Source organism: Chionomys nivalis, chromosome 12, assembly GCF_950005125.1.
Source record: "Chionomys nivalis chromosome 12, mChiNiv1.1, whole genome shotgun sequence".
NCBI classification, from domain to species: domain Eukaryota; kingdom Metazoa; phylum Chordata; class Mammalia; order Rodentia; family Cricetidae; genus Chionomys; species Chionomys nivalis.
Genome location: NC_080097.1, coordinates 38,972,958 through 38,988,986, shown reverse-complemented (window position 1 = coordinate 38,988,986; position 16,029 = coordinate 38,972,958). Strand labels below are relative to the sequence as shown.

The 16,029-nt window shown below is 43.7% G+C and overlaps 2 protein-coding genes across 2 annotated transcripts in view; one reads left to right on the top strand and one right to left on the bottom strand.

The window, feature by feature from the left end:
- Positions 1-5,781, bottom strand: part of Lrrc63 (leucine rich repeat containing 63) — a 33,241-nt gene extending 27,460 nt beyond the window's left edge. The window contains exons 1-4 of the mRNA XM_057786725.1: positions 5,637-5,781; positions 1,919-2,626; positions 1,397-1,444; positions 211-371 (exon numbers count right to left, since the gene is read on the bottom strand). Coding sequence (XP_057642708.1) covers positions 211-371; positions 1,397-1,444; positions 1,919-2,626; positions 5,637-5,751 — 1,032 coding nt within the window. The 5' untranslated portion in view covers positions 5,752-5,781. The remainder of the gene's footprint in view (positions 1-210; positions 372-1,396; positions 1,445-1,918; positions 2,627-5,636) is intronic.
- A 1,444-nt stretch (positions 5,782-7,225) lies between these two features.
- Positions 7,226-16,029, top strand: part of Lcp1 (lymphocyte cytosolic protein 1) — a 94,461-nt gene continuing 85,657 nt past the window's right edge. The window contains exon 1 of the mRNA XM_057786541.1: positions 7,226-7,269. The gene's annotated coding sequence lies outside the window, so the exon portion shown is untranslated. The remainder of the gene's footprint in view (positions 7,270-16,029) is intronic.

Below are 16,029 nucleotides of genomic sequence, written 5' to 3'. Positions count from 1 at the left end.
TTTGAGCCTCGGTGTCCTGTCACACTTTCCTGGTGAGCAGAAGACAAAGTTGTCAGTGTAGAGGTATAACTGCCATGCGTTGCTGGGAAATGTCCGCTGGGACAGGGAAAGACTCCCTCAATTGAAAGGAAACGAATGTGTATGGAGAAACTGACGATAAAAACAACGGATAACACAAGAGGACGTCACTCTTAAGGGGACCTAGCATACCTTAAGATTAAGTGCATTTCTTCCATATATTTGGCAATTTATTATGGCCAGGTTGCTCATCGCCATTATTGTCTCGTAGCGGGTTGCCGCGATAGTCTTAAAGCCTTCCCCTCGCAACACGTGGGCCTCGGGGTCCACTTTTCTCGCAGTTCTAATTAACGCTAGAGGAAGCAAATCAAAACATAAAACTCGTTGTCTATAATTGCTTCAGGAAGGAATGAAGCCTCTCAGAAGGACCACAACCCCAAACGCTCAGTTTTAAATTTTTAAAACAGACTGCACTTGCTCTGGATCCAGCAAAGGTAAACCCAATCAAAAACTCGAGAAACGTGTGCAACGGGAGGCGGTGGAACCTGGTCACTGGAGAAGGGACAGAGAGAGTTAAGACACAGGGCTGCGGCTTGCTCCCTGCTAACCCGCAAGCTTCTCTAGGTTTGGGGACTGGGGCCGTCTAAGTCATGCCTGCACGGCTTACTCTCCAGTGCCTTTGGCAGCTGTTTTACGCACCTTTTGGTGGATTGAACTGTAGCGGTTACTCAGTAATGATGGGCAGGACCAAAACACAAATCTGCCGGGTAACCTAATACTGTTTCTGCTGCTCTTCATTCATTTTGTTTTTGCGTGCTTCACAAGGATAAATTATTTTGTCACATACCATGTCCGTCAGATTGTAGGCAGACATAAATATGAGGTCCAAAATGGTGTTAATACTTTAGGTGGTGTCTTATAGCCCAGCCTGGCATGGAACTCTCCAATCTTCCCGCCTCCACCTAAGTAAGTGATGAGATGACAGGCGTCTGCCACCAGCCCTGGCAGCAGAATAATGTAATCTTTCCTTAACATGGGCTTCATTTGTTTCTGCTAGAAGACCGAGGTCTGAGCATTTAGTATGGAGCCTGGTATATGGTAGGAGTTGACTCTCATAACGCCATGTCTATCAGCCCTGTCTCAATTAAGAACACTTTAGCTTCTATATTCTCAACATCAGTACATCAAGATACATCATCGAGATGTAAGAAGTAACTGCCGGTGCATTGCCGAGATGTAAGAACTAACTACTCAACAAATGGCCCAAGGAACCGGAAATGAGGTGGGACAGATGTGTGTGCATTGCACACACAGACACAAATATCGAGAGAAAGGATTCTTACAGTTTCTAGAAGAATGGTATGAACCCAGCATTTACCATCCGGTTGTCTGGGGGCTTCTACCTTTCCGCTGTCTGTCGCAGTTTCTAGATAGAAAGAAAAACAAAGGACAACTTTTAGGCCCCTTTGAGGGTGGTTCCATTATAATTATTCACCAATTAATGGACTGGCACGCACTTACCAACACGTCCCGTCTTCCTAAGGAGCTCAGGATCATCTAGGCCGCCCTCTAAATTGCTTATTCTCACTTGATGACACCAGGCCCCACTTAATGCACCACGGGCCCCTTCTCGCCGACCACTTTCTATGTTTTCTGAGCTTCCTGATCAACTCTCACCAATACTATCTGAATGCGGTAGCCAGGTTGGCACCGGCACCTCTATAAGGTTAGGATGTCTGTTGCTGTTCCCAAACTGGGGCATTACTGTCCAATTGAAAAGGTGGGTCCTTCTTTCCACCCTGAAAACCCAGAAGGAAGGGAGCCATCCATCTTGAATTTCTCCTCTTCCCTTTGTTCTGATCAACCCCACTACAGCCGACCATGTTTCAATTTTATTTACCTATTACCATCTGTCTCGGAGGTCTTCTCGGTAACACAGGCGTTGGCAGAGTATGGGCTGCGGGAAGGGTAGCAATGTTCAGTACCAGCTGACTTACTCTTGCGAAGGGGCGTGGCGGTCGTTCGGACCACCATGGTTCTGGTACTATGGATGACGAGCTGGGTATAGGGCTGAGCAGTGTTTGGCTTTCAGATCTCGGAAGAGTAAGTTCTTGAGTATAGTCTGGAGACTTTGGTAACTTTGGTACAGGGTGAGGCTCAGCACGTGGTACCTTAAGTTTGGAGATTATATGCCTAGAGTAAGAAGGGGGTAAAGGCTTGGAAAACTGATTGGAGAGAATTAAAGTGTTTCTAAATGGCTTATCTGGGAAAATCGCATCTCTTTTTTCTTCCTTTTTCTTGGCCTTTCTGGCTCTCCTTATTTGGCGTAGTTTTTTCCTAAAAACTCGAGAGGATGCCGACAGACAGCTTGGAACAAATATGGAACCAGCAGCACTATGTGGGATCTTCCAGTGCATGACGGGGTGAGCGCCGCGTTTACGTGGTAAAATGTTAACCACTCTCTCACAGGCCTTACGGTCATGGTCAAGAGAGATACTTTGAATACTAATAGGTCTCTGTGATTGAGAAGCACCGTGGTCGCTTTTTACTGATGCGCTTTCATCGTGGGGCAATTTTACATGGGTCTTCTCAGATCCATTAGTAGTAGCTGAACAAGAGAAAGGGGGGACAGGGATATAATTAGTCTGTATGTATCAAGCTGTCCAAACAAAGATGCTGAAGGCTGAGCATTTATTTTCTCATTTCACAGCTCACTCATCTTAAAAAAAGAAAGAAAAGCTACCTCCATTTCGCTGTGGAGATTTCAGTCAAGCTGACGGGGAGACATTTGGGGAGATGCATTTTGAACAAACGACTGTGAGCTAAAACAGCAAAAATGACTTACAAAGGATGGAGAACAGCTCTTGGAAGAACCCAAGGCATAGAGAAAGGTACAAGATGTGGAGATCTGGGGCAGTTGTGACTAAAACTCTGGTACTATGAGTGGGGAAAGTGATCAGGGATTTTTGACGAAATGGCTCTCTCATCATTAGCTTGCCCCATCTGTACTTTTTAAAAATAAGATCAGCATTTCTTTTTAATGTCAAATGAAAATAGAAAAGCAGTCTTTCAGACAAGGGGACAAGCTGACATCGACTGAGGAGGCCACATGTTCATCTCTCCACTAAGAATGCTTTCTCTTAGGTCCAGAAATCCACGGATTCTGCACTCTTGGGTATCTCACGCCATCAGATATACCTCTACTTTCCTATGGGACCGAATGTCAAGTGTCTTAACTGATGCAATAAATGGAAGGGAAATGACATTCCAGTGGGGAGGGAATAGATTCGTTATGGCAGAACTTCAGTAGGAAGGTACATAAGTTCTCTATCTGGCAGCTCAACTACTATATCTCAACTCTCTATGTGAACATATCTGGGTTCAGAATTGGGGCTGTGGCTAGTGCTATTGCAATCAATCTTGTTCCCTTAATCTCCCTCTCCTTTTGGTGGCTGGAGAGGGGCATGAAATTTCCCATTTCAAACTAACTGGGGAGACTTGTGGACTTGTGGAGAACTCCCAGAAGTATCCACTGAAGGGGAAACTTATCTCCCTAACACCTAAGAACCTCCTCTGCTGATAGAGAACAAAAATGTACCAGCATCCCTAACTGGACCATTTCACTATGATCTCAGTTTGTCTAAAGTATCAAGTTCCTTTTTTCCCAGTACTTTCCTCTGCTCTCCAAAACCACATGGTCTCCTCTTCTATACCACTTTAAGTCAAGGTCTGGTTCAAGCCTGGCTCCTACCCTAGGACCTTCTCATCTGCTAACTGCATCGGTCTGTCCCCAGACACACAGCGCATCCAATGCTGCTTTGACCCGCCGCTTCACCTTTCCATTTGCTGGGAAGCTCGTTATTGGTGGCTAATTGAAAGGTGATGAAAACCAGAAACAAGGTCATTAATTCTGTATGACGACCAGTATGCTTATCAACTAGACTTGAGCCACTGTACTTGTTCATTCATTGAACAAATACCTCAACTATTCATTACAAACAAAGTACTCCGGATTGATATTAGTCAAGGTCATAGACTCTCCAAGACGCCAAAAGCAAACCTTTGGAGTGCCACGGTTGAGAAACCCTACACTAGACGATGGTGTTAAGCCAAAGGACAAATAGAGAAATTCCAACACAGGAACTGGTAATGAGCTGTCAATCTGTGTGAGCATGGGTGCTATTTATAGAACAGGTTGTAAATAAGAAAGAAACACCAGACATTACAGAGACACAGAAAGGATGACGTAGGACTGACACAACAATGCTTGTGTGGGATTTGCTGCTTTTCACATCTTTAATTGACACAGGTCAAAAATATAATAAATGTAACATTATAAATAGATCTCGCAATATAAACGTTGGCATCAAAATAATACAACCAATAAAGTCAAGTGGTAGAGGGGAGATTCAGGAGGGGAAGGCGAAGAAATATTATTGCCTACGAAAATACAATAGTTAATAGAGAAATACACAGAAATACAGGAGTAAGTAGGATTACATAGTCACATTATAAAAGTGGCTTGTCTTTAAAAATATGTATGAGGATTTTGCCTACATGATGGGCATGCCTAGTGCCTGCAGAGGCTAGAAGAGCACACTGGAACTGTGAGCCACCATGTGGTGCCGGGAATAGAACCAGGGTCCTCTAGGAAGAGCCACGAAACCATCTCTCCAGTCCCCAGACTGGCTCATCTTTATGGTACTTATCACAGGCTGAACTGACATTTGCTCACGACTTCTATCTCTCTCCTACCTGACAGAAGCTGACAGGAGGAGATGAGCTGGGTCTGGTTTTGCTAACTGTTCCATCACCAGTTCCTAGCACCTTGCTCAATATTCAATCTTCACTAGTGGTGAACTCTTAGCACATGCTCAGTTACCCTGCACCAGGCTCCTAGGGAAAACGCAGGCTAGGGTCCTGCAAGCCTCTGCTCTCAGCATGTTCATCAACCAATCAACACACAATCTTGTGGTTGTGTTCTGCTTTTAGGGACACATTGTTTATGTCCCACTTACATAATGGCTCATTAACTCTTCACTAGCCACACAGAATATATTATTGACTTGTTAGCATGGACTTCACAGCCAAGAACACTCACACATTCAGGAAGTTCATCTCTCACGTGTTCCCTGCTAAGCGCATTGCAACCTTCTTCGGCTTAGACCGAGCTTCAGCACTACACTTACAGAAATCATGGGTACAGGGCGGGAGTGCAAAAATTCAAGAAACATGGAACAGATTGGGAAAGGAGCACTTTTCTATTTTACGGGAGTTGAAACAAGGCAGAGGCAGTGTTCCCTCCGGCTGGTGCATGCGCGTTGGAGAACTTGTATTTTTATTTACCTACATGCATGTTCCCACGAATATCCATAAAACAGCTATTGATTGGAAGATTTCAAAGAAATTTTAGTAATAAGCAAATTCACACTTAACGAATCCACAAGTGTGGATGCATCGATGTGCACACCTATAGAATGGATCATTGACTGTTGTCACCTCACCATAAACATTTAAAATTATGGTTAGGAATAACTGTCTTTACTGTGAATCATATAAAGCAAGGGATGTCTACGCAAAAACACGCCAAGGTTGTTAATACACACATCTGTACATACCTGTGAGAACTTTCTTCTTACTTAAAGGCAACTTGGGGAGCTTTGGAGGCAAGGGTCTTCGGAGAAGTAGGGGGTGCAGCTGTGTTGCTAAGGCATGACAGTCGTTCCTGTTCATGGTTGCCGGTTAAGTGAGAACTGAGGTGTCTGAGGATGAGCTGTGACCGAAAGGCAGGTGTCTGTCACTCAGAAAATATCCTGACAGAAACCATCCTGGGCTGGCACTATACTGAGTTCAAGTAAGAAAAAGAGAGGAAGAAAATAATCATTCAAAACTTATATTTTGAAGCACTGTTGTTGTTTTTTTTTTAATGTTACATATATTTTAATACTGGCTTAAGCCTGAGGCTTAAGGGGGGCGGCGCTCAGGAAGTTCAATGCTTTTTTCCTGTACTGGATATTGAAGCTGTGGTCTCAGCCATGCTGGGCAAGGTCTCTACCACTGAGTCAAAACTCCCTGCTCTCAAATTTACTTAAAATTTCAGGTTAATGAGCAAGAAGTTGGGGAATACACTTGTAAGCTCAACACTTGAAAGACCGAGAAGGAACAGCCTGGGCTACACGGGGATGTGGGTTTCTTATAGATAAAACATAAACCAATATTAAGCTGGACCATGCTAACATTTCCCGTCCGATTACAAAATTCAGTCAGCCAACGCAATTTTCGGTCAGTAAATGGAGAGCCTCCTCCCCAAATGCAGACATGGCATTTCATTCGCTACCTCCCAAATATCATCAGTAGAGATTTAGAAGGTCAAAAGAGGATGCGAAAGATTCTACTAGAAACGCCTCCGAAGTCCCACAACATCGAAACACTCACAAACTCTTTTCTTGTGTGACAATGACTTGTTTTAACTTTCAGCCGACATAATTTGCCCATAATTATGCAAGTCAAAAATAAAATAGTCTTTAATACAACGAGATGTTCCTTACAGGCGGGGAATCCCAGCTAACAATAAAATAACAAAACAAGATGCACCTCCCCACACCCCTCAACGCGGCTTTGTTTGCAGGGCAACCTCAAAAAGTGCCTGGCACCGACTACCCCGCGGCCCGCCTGGCAGGGGAAGCCTGGAGCGGTGCTGAGGAGCGGTTTACCCGCGAAAAGTAACTGCAGGCCAGCGCTCGCTCCAGGTCTGCGGGCTGGCAGCGCGTGCTCGCCCCAAGTTTCCTTAGCTTGTGAGGCGACCCTCCCGCCCCCGCCCCGAAGAGGCGGGCTCCTACGCGACCCTGTCTCCAAGCAGACAGACCAGCTTTCCCACATCCATCTCCTTTGCCCCGAGTCCTGGCTGTCAGTGACCGTCTAACGACGTCTCTAGTTAGGTTTTCAGGTTTCTGCAGGATGCTGCTCCGTTAATAGCATCCCAAGCGCCACCAAAGCCCGGTTCGAGGAGCATAGCGCCACCACCAACCGGGAGCCTGCGATAGGCGAGTGGGAAGCGCAGGCGCACGAGGGCTGGGCGCGCCAGGAACGAGGGGCGGGGCCCACGTGGCCGCTCCCATCTACCACACCCACTGGATCCACCCACTGAGTCCGCAGGTTCCGCCGGTGCCCCCTATTTCTGAGGCGGGCAAGGCAGGATGCCTGGAGGCTGAGGCGGTGGAGCGGGAGGAGCGGCTCCACGTGCAAGCTGCTGTACGGAAGGCTGTGGTGACAATTGTTATTACTATTCTTATTCCTAAAAACAGTGACCACTATTATTTACTTACTTTTCTCCATGACATGACGGGCGTCTGGAATCTGGACTGGCATTTTCTAATAACGCTACTTTATTGGACAACTGGCCACCGTTGCTTATTTTGCAGTAAAGCCCTCATCTCCCAAGCGCACATTCTGTTTTCCTTCTTGTCTCTTGGGTGCAACCTGTTCTGTCTTTCTGAGCCTTTAAAGTTCCTGGTGGAAGTGGAACTGTGTGGGAATGGGAGCTTTAGGCTTTAAAGGAAAACCAGGTCTCACTGTCACAATGGTTGGCTGTGACTACTGTGTTTTTACTGTGCCTTTGTCGTGGTGTCAGTGATTCTGCGTGTTTAGTGGTAGTGTGTGTCTTTGCCCGTATGTGCATGCATCTCTGGAGACTCGAGAACGAAAACTAGAAAAAGCCTATGACAGAGATGGTGAACTCTAATGAGAATTAAAGTTAGGGGCACTTCTTCCCAGGCGTCTCGCTTATATGCTTTCCTCGTAAGTAAGGTGTGGGAATTTTAGTGGCACGTTGAGAAATTAGAGACTACTGTTTACTAGCCGAGTGTTCCTATTTCTCCTTAGAAGCAATGGAAACAGATAATAATCAGAAAAGAGTCTGGGTAATACTGTACAAGTTGTTGTCCTGTGTTAGCATGTGGTTTTGTCACGTAGATTACTTTGTTCTAAATCAGGCGCCCTCCCCAAACCATGGATGTATTCCACTTTTGCCTGTGTCTGCATCAGATTGATTAGTTCCCCAGAAGGACAAGATGCAGACAGAAAAGCAAAACTGGTGGCCAGGTTTGTCGCAAGTCACGTACATCGTGCGTATTTTGTAAACGTCAGAAAGGTTTCTATTCTTAAGGATAAAGATGTGTGGGCTAATCTCCGAAGCTGGTTCTGTATTCTTAAAAGCTGAGACCAGCTGGGATCCAGGTTCACTGGCTGATGCTCCGCTTCTGAAATGTATGCTTAGCTTCACATCGTCACAAATCAAGGCAAGTGCATTTATTAATTAATAAAAAAAATGCTCTATCATTCCTTGCAGGTTTCTTCTGGTGGCTGCCGGGCCACAACAGCTTAATGGGCAGTTTAATACCCTCCTCAGTTATAAAAATTTTGTATTCTGTAGCTATTGCTGCCACTCGGCTCCAATCACTTAGGGGAAATGAAGCTTAAATCCCTGGTTTGATACGTCTTCTATGCCCATGTCAGCTACTCTACCGCATCTTCCATGGTTTTCCACGGGAGTGGTATATTTAACAGGATACGTTTTCTGAAAGCCCACATTTCATTCAGTTTGGATTACTTTTAACACTTCTTGTATTTCTGTTGTTTTTGAAAGTACAGCTACCTCACTCTTCCTACTCACTTTAAAAAAAAAAATACTGTTTTATCTCTTGGAAACGAGGCTGCTCCCTCTTTGGTTTTAGGGCTCCACTTCACCTGATGTGCAGTTCTGTCGGCTAGTTTACTTGTCCCCTTAGCTTTGCCATTTGGCAGAACCTCTGCCTGTCAGAACAAACTGCAGTGCCTCTGCTCAGCAAGTGGATTGGGTGAAGGTGGCTAAATTCATGGTGAGCACCGAGGTTATAGCACCCTGCATCGTGTTTTAAATGTTGCTAAGATGAGATAAAAAGGCTTGCACAAAAGCAGAGACTTGAGCGCCCCACAGATAATGCTATTGATTGTTCTAAGGATAAAGCATGCATGCATAGAGAACCTCGGGTTTGCCGTTGGTGAAAGGATGCCACTGTTGGATGGTGCAAAATAAAGTGTTCTAGAGATCTTCATTATTTCGCATAGACCTTTTTGTGATGGATGGATTGATTTTCCTTTCAAACAGGACAGACATTTGCTAAACAGTATAGATCTGAGCTAACATCTTAGAAACAACTGGAGAGACTTGTGTTCTTTTGTTTGGGTTACTTTGAAAGGTTCCTTTAGAGAAAGAATAGTTATTTTTGAATGCATATCGATTCAGTGTTGAGTCTTGAAATGCTTTTGAGAAAGAGATGCTTTTCTTGGCCTGAGTTTGCAACCGTTGGTGTTCATTGTGCATATTCCATGTGATAGTCTTCCTTGCTGAAGAAGAAGACTGCTGCTTCCCGCCAGTCACCGCTCTGTAGCTTTGAAGACATATATTTATGTCAAAAGTCCTCGTGCTGTGCTGGAGAAAATGCAGATGTTTTCTCAAATGCAGATAAAGCCCTTCGGAAGGAGCGGTTGCTCTCCTTACTGCTCGTCGCAGTTCAAAGACCAGAGCTTTACCTCTGCTTTTCGTTCTTTGGGACCAGTTGTTTCCTTTTCTGTCTCGAGATGGATGAGACTTCCTTTCCTTTGTTTGAGTTATAGATTCTGGGATTCAAACCAAAAGAAAGACATTGCCAACAAGGAAATGTCATGGGATCTACATCGTAGAGTTAAGAAACAGTTCAAGTGCATGGAAGGACAATGCCTATCTGTCCTTAACATTGTGCTTGTGAATCTAGCCATTTGCTCTGCAATGATCCTTCACATGGCTCAGAGGCACATGTCACCTTGCTAGGCACTAAACCTTAACTTCATCAATTCATTATTACCTTGAGGCTTTATAATTTCAACCGTATGAATGAAATTTTAGATTATTCCCAAAGCATTGTCTGTAACTACTTGAACCAATCTTTCTTTCTCTTTTCCTCTGGTTTTGTGGTATGTTGCTTGGATGGAGTAGTGTTACTCAGACTTTCCCAAAACTCAGGAAAATTTTGTGTTTCCTGGATGCATTGGTCATTCTTCATCGTAGTCTGCAACTAGATGATATCAGAAATTTTTTTGCACCCCAAAAAACTGAAATAAAACTTCTTTTCTTTGTTGTGTTGACTGAGGTCACTGTCCTGCATGCTCTGAGTTATGACGCATCTTGTCCTTAAGTGTGAACCAGACTCGCTACATGGAAGGCCCTGCTGTGCCGGTTTGATGTTTTATATTTCTCTGCAAATGTCACCTGGCTGAGAATTCTAGTACGTACATCATATTCAATCAAAGGCAGTGCAGCGTAGCTCTGCTCTATTGGGTTTGGTTCCTCCTGCTGCCATTGGTTAGCTTGGTTTTCAGGCTCATTGCCCAGAGTCTCCAAGCCCCTGCAATTTATTCACCTGCAAAACTGGGGGCGTCTGAGAATCAAAACATCCATATGTCTGTAAGGTGCACGAACTTCATTGCTTCTGCTGAGCAAGTACCTGTGGCATTTGGAAACACGTTGTAATGACTTCATTACAGTGTCAATAGCAGCTCGCCCTCTTGGCTTCTCGAATCCATCATTCTGCTCTATTTTCGCTGTCTGGATTGGACATATGTTTTATTCGTAAGTGCATTAAGACTGCAGGCTGTGTAAAGGGTGTGACGATGGTGGAGACTGGCAGAGGTTGAGTGGACATCCAGGAATATGTGGTATCCAGGAGCCCTTCCCTGCTCTTCCAAGCTAAGCAGCTCCACTCTTCTGAGTTTAACACTTTAGGCTCTGTCTTGAAGAGGAGACTCTATGGCTGTAGAGATTTCCTTACAACCCGTCAGATGGCATTGTCTGTGCCCCAAGACTTCGTCTGTGCCCCTAGTTTACACTGGTGTCATGGAAACCTTGCCTGGCCATTGCTGAAGGGGTACCTCCTCCTTGTAAGTTCTAGAGCTCTACCCCCACCGTTTCTTTTCAGCCCATCCAGAATCAGATCCTAACAGAATAGCTATGAGGTGCTACTGCCCTCCACCAGTGCAGAAAGACAGATGGAAAGGTCTCTTTCTACTGAGCTCCAACTCCATATCTGGATTCGGCGTATTACAGAGATCACATCCAGGGCATTTGTCCTGGGGCATATTGCTTTGTACAGGTCTTACTGGCAAGAAGAAAGACCTGACCTCCACACCTACTTAGTACGGGTGTTTGCAGTGTGGGCTTGTGAGGTGCTTGATGTGTTCAGTGAAGACTAAAATGTATAAAGAAGAAAAAAAATAGCGTTATCGGGGCCATTGATGACCCGGGCATTTGGAAAGGACCAAGAGCCATGTACTGCAGCAATGGAGAGTAGAACCAGGGGGTTAATATCCAGCTTAGTAGAAATTATTTAGTTAGAGACAGGAAGGACCGGTTTTGCTAATCTTGTACTGTGAGCCCTTGTGATCTTAAAGCCATTCCCAAGGACAGGATTTGGCCCAGGGTGCTTCTCAGAAAGCACATTTCCCTTATTTATACCTATTTCCATAGGGAAGAGTTGTTCAGGAGAGGTGTCTTGGGTAATGCATAGAGACATTAGCCTGATGGGGCTTTGAAAGCCTCCCAAGCTTCCTATTGTGGAGGCTGGGGTTTGTAAATGAGCTGTTGATGGGCTGTGGCTAAAGGAATAAGGAAACTTAAAAAGGCTCCAGAGGAAATGAACTGCAGAGCCCGGATCCTGTGTGAAGGCTAGATTCTCTCCAATGACCCCCACCGTGCAGGAACCAAGGCGCAGACATTGACAGACCCTTTGATTCCAGGTATCTTGTTTATGTCTCTGATGTAGGAGGGACTGGGGGGGGGGGTCGTTTTTTGTTGAGGACCGGATGAAGCAAGGGAAGTTGGCTGTCTCTGGGGAAGTCACTTAGTCCGGTACAGGTTCAAGATCTGGCCTCCTGAAATGGGGAAAATGGAGTGGGTTTGAGGTTTCCTCTCAACAGAGGGTGTGTTTCTCACTTGTGCACTCCTGAAATTTACATGAGAAGTATTCCTAAGTCAGTGACAGAATAGGGCTCCTTTCTGTCTCCATAGAAAGGTGTGGAAAAGAAAGCTCCAAGCAGCTGCAGTTGCTTAACCTCCCTGATCCTGTTTCCTTGCCTCTATGAGGTTTTTCTCTTTGCACCTTCTATCATCCTATCAGGAACTTCTACCCAAACAATTCCTAATCAGTTACTCCCAGTATAAATGGTAATGGTTGGATTTGTTGAAATTTTTCACATATTCTGATGTTGGAGTACAAATGTCTTTATCTCCGTTCAATTTTCAAGGGTTATACTGGGTGATATTATGTATTAAATAATATCTGTCAAATTTTGGTGGATGGAAGCATTCACACTGGACATTGACCTGTTTTAGTGTTTTGGTAGGTTTTGATAAGCTCCCTTCTCCGGCTTTCTTGATTTTTAATTACTAATTAATTTTGCTTGTTGGGAAAAAAAAGAACTTGAATGTGCACAAAGTAAAAGTTGCCTTCTCCTCCTCCTCCTCTTCCTCCTCCTTCTTCTTCCCAACCCCCAACATTTGGTATGAACATTCCAGGAGATACATAGGTATATGTAGGTGTACATATATGTATATGTGTATTTATATCATATAATTGATGTGCTAAGATCACTATTTTGTCAGTTCCAGGTTTTCTCAGGCGTCGTGAAGTACAAATCATCTTAGACTCTCAATAACAGCTTTGATTTTATAGGCTTAGCACCTTGATCAGCAGATCTCCACCTGTTGGTCTCAACCCACCAATAGGGGTCTCCTGGAAGACATCCTGCCTATCAATTTTTACATTATGATTCATAATGGTAGCAAAATTACAGTTATGAAGTAGAAATGGGGGGTCACCACGATATGAGGAACCGTATTAAAAGGTTACAGCATTAGGAAACTTGAGAGCCTCTAACTTTGATTCTCAGTCTGGCCAGGAATTATTAATGAAACACTGAACTAAAGATTATGAAATTTATACGTGTTTGTTGTAGAAAAATCATGTTTTCAAATAACTCTTTCATATAGAACTAGCTGTGGATATTTTCAAGTAATATATACACACATGCACACAAATAATATATATTTATAATAAAAGGCAATTACAAAAATCAAATGTAAAAAGGCATTTCATATTAAGTATGTATACATATCTATTTTCATTTTAATATATTGTTATAATTCTATAACCTGTAATTCCTCCAAAAAATTAAGGTTTTTTTTCCCAAGTAACAAATATTTTTTTGAATTTTATTAATTTTCATTAGTTTGCTTATTTTAATATCTCAATACTATAATTTTACAGTATTTTAATTTAGTAATTTGTGTCTTTCAACACTTTTTTACTACCAGACTGTCTTACATATTCTTAGTATTTTTCTTTTTTAATCTTTTTGTTTATTTTTTATTTAAATTTTTTTAATTGTATATACTAGCCCCAGTTCTCCCTACATCCCCTTTTCCTGCCCCCCACTTTCCCATATCCCACCTCCCCATCAACTCTTCAGAGGGGATAAGGCCTCCCTTGTTGGGGAGTCAACAAAGTCTGCTATACCAAATTGAGACAGGACCAAGTCCCTCCCTCCTGAGCGGAACAAGGTAACCGACCATAGGGAATGGGCTCCAAAAAGTCAGTTCGTGAACCCAGGATAAGTCTTGGTCCCACTGCCAGCCCCCAACAGAACAAGCCACGTCACTGTCACCCACATTCAGAGGGCTTAGTTGGGTCCCATGCAGGATCCCCAGCTGTTACTCCAGAGTCCTTGGGTTCCCACAAGCTTGGGTCAGCTGTTTCTGATTTTCCCATTCATGATCTTGACCCCCCACTTGCTCATATGATCCCTCCTCCTCTTCAGCTAAGCTCCAGGAGCTCAGCCCAGTGCTTGGCTGTGGATCACTGCATCTCTTCCATCAGTTGCCGGATGTAGGTCCTATGATGATAATTAGGGTAGTCACTAATTTGATAATAGGAAAAGGCCAGTTCAAGCACCCTCTCCACTATTGCTAGGTCATCCTTCTGGATTCCTGGGAGTTTCCCTAGCTCCTGTTTTCTCTCTAACCCCTTAATGGCTCCCTATCAAGACGACTTTTTCATTGCTCTTCCTCTCTGTCCCTCCCTAGCTAAGCCATTTCGAGCCCTCATGTTCCTGTCCCCCACTCCCTCCCTTCTACTCTCCTTCCCAGTTTACCCAGGAGATCTTAACTATTTCCCTTTCTTGGGGTCCTCCATGTGTGGGTCCCCCTTTTCACCTAGTTTCTTTGGTGAACAATAGGCTGGTTATCCTTTGCTTTACATCTAATATCCACTTATGAGTAAGTACATATTGTGTTTGACTTTCTGGGTATCAGTTACCTCACTCGGGGTAGTTTTTTTTTTTTTCTAGTTTCATCCATTTGCCTGCAAATTTCAAGATGTCATTGATTTTTACAGCTGAGTAGCACTCCATTGTGTAAATGTACCACATTCTCTTTATCCATTCTTCAGTTGAGAGGCATCTAGGTTGTTTCCAGGCTCTGGCTATTATAAATAATGCTGCTTTGAACACAGTTGAGCAAATGTCCTTGTGGTATGAGTGTGCATCCTTTGGGTATATGCCCAGGAGTAATATTGCTGGGTCTTTAGGTAGATTGATTCCCAATTTTCTGAGAAGCTGCCATACTGATTTCCAAAGTGGCTCTACAAGTAAGTTCCCCTTACTCCACATTCTTTCCAACATAAGTGTTATCATTGGTTTTCATATTAGCCGTTCTGACAGGTGTAAGATGGTATCTCAGAGTTATTTGCATTTCCCTGATGTCTAAGGATGTTGAACATGTCCTTAAGTGTCTTTTGGCCATTTGAGATTCTTATGTTAAGATTCTCTGTTTAGATCTGTACTCCATTTTTAAATTGAATTATTTGATATTATGGTGTCTAGTTTCTTGAGTACTTTGTATATTTTGGAGATCAGCCCTCTGTTTGATGTGGGGTTGGTGAAGATTTCTTCCCATTCTGTAGGCTGTGTCCTTCCAAGTAGCATAAATACTTGAAAACTTTTTTTGATAAAATATCCCACATTTGTATTTCCCCAAAGTTTCTGTTTAAGCTCTTATTGGCTGTGAGTAGGAGTAAGCGCTGATTTTCTTTTATTCTAACCAGTGCTGGGGCTTAACCAAAATTTGATTTTCATTACTCCGATGTAAGTAACAGAGAATGTCAGGCGCCTGAGAATGAGCCTCCATCTTCCGAGAGAGGACTTAACCATCGGCAGCACTCCACTCAGCAGTATGTTCTGTTCTATGAGCACACATCTGTGGGGTTTTTTTTTTTTAACTCTTTTGGGGGCCACCACATGTAGCACAATTAATAAAAACCCAGAGACAGAAATTGAGGTTCAACCTGAAGGTCTGAAAAGCAAAACAGCCAGCCACTGGCTCTTACCTCTACGACTCTGTTCAAAAATGGCGATCCCCTCTCTAGGAATCTCAAAGTGAGACTACATGTGGGAACTGTCTCCTCCTGTCTTATATTCCTCCCTAGGGCTGGGATTAAAGGCCTGCACCTTTACTGCCTGGTTTCTATGGCAAATTAGTGTGGCTGCTAGGATTAAAGGTGTGTGTCATCACTGCCTGGTCTATAAGGCTGATCAGTGGGGCTGTTTTACTCTCTGATCTTCAGGCAAGCTTTATTAAAATATAAAAGAAATATCACTACAGTCACCCAGCTCCAAAATAAATACAGACACTTATTCTTACTTATGAATGTCAGGCCTTAGCTTAGCTTATTTCTAGCCAGCTTTTCCTAAATTATCCCATCTCCCTTTTATTGCTGAGCTTTTACTTTTCTCTATTCTATACACCCTTCTTTCCTTCTTACTCTGTAGCTGGCTTTGTGACTGGGTGGCTGGCCTCTGGTGTCATCTTCTCCTCCTCCTTCCCTCACTCTTCCCTTTTTTTCTTTTTCTCCTATTTACTCTGTCTGGCAGCCCTGCCTATCCCAC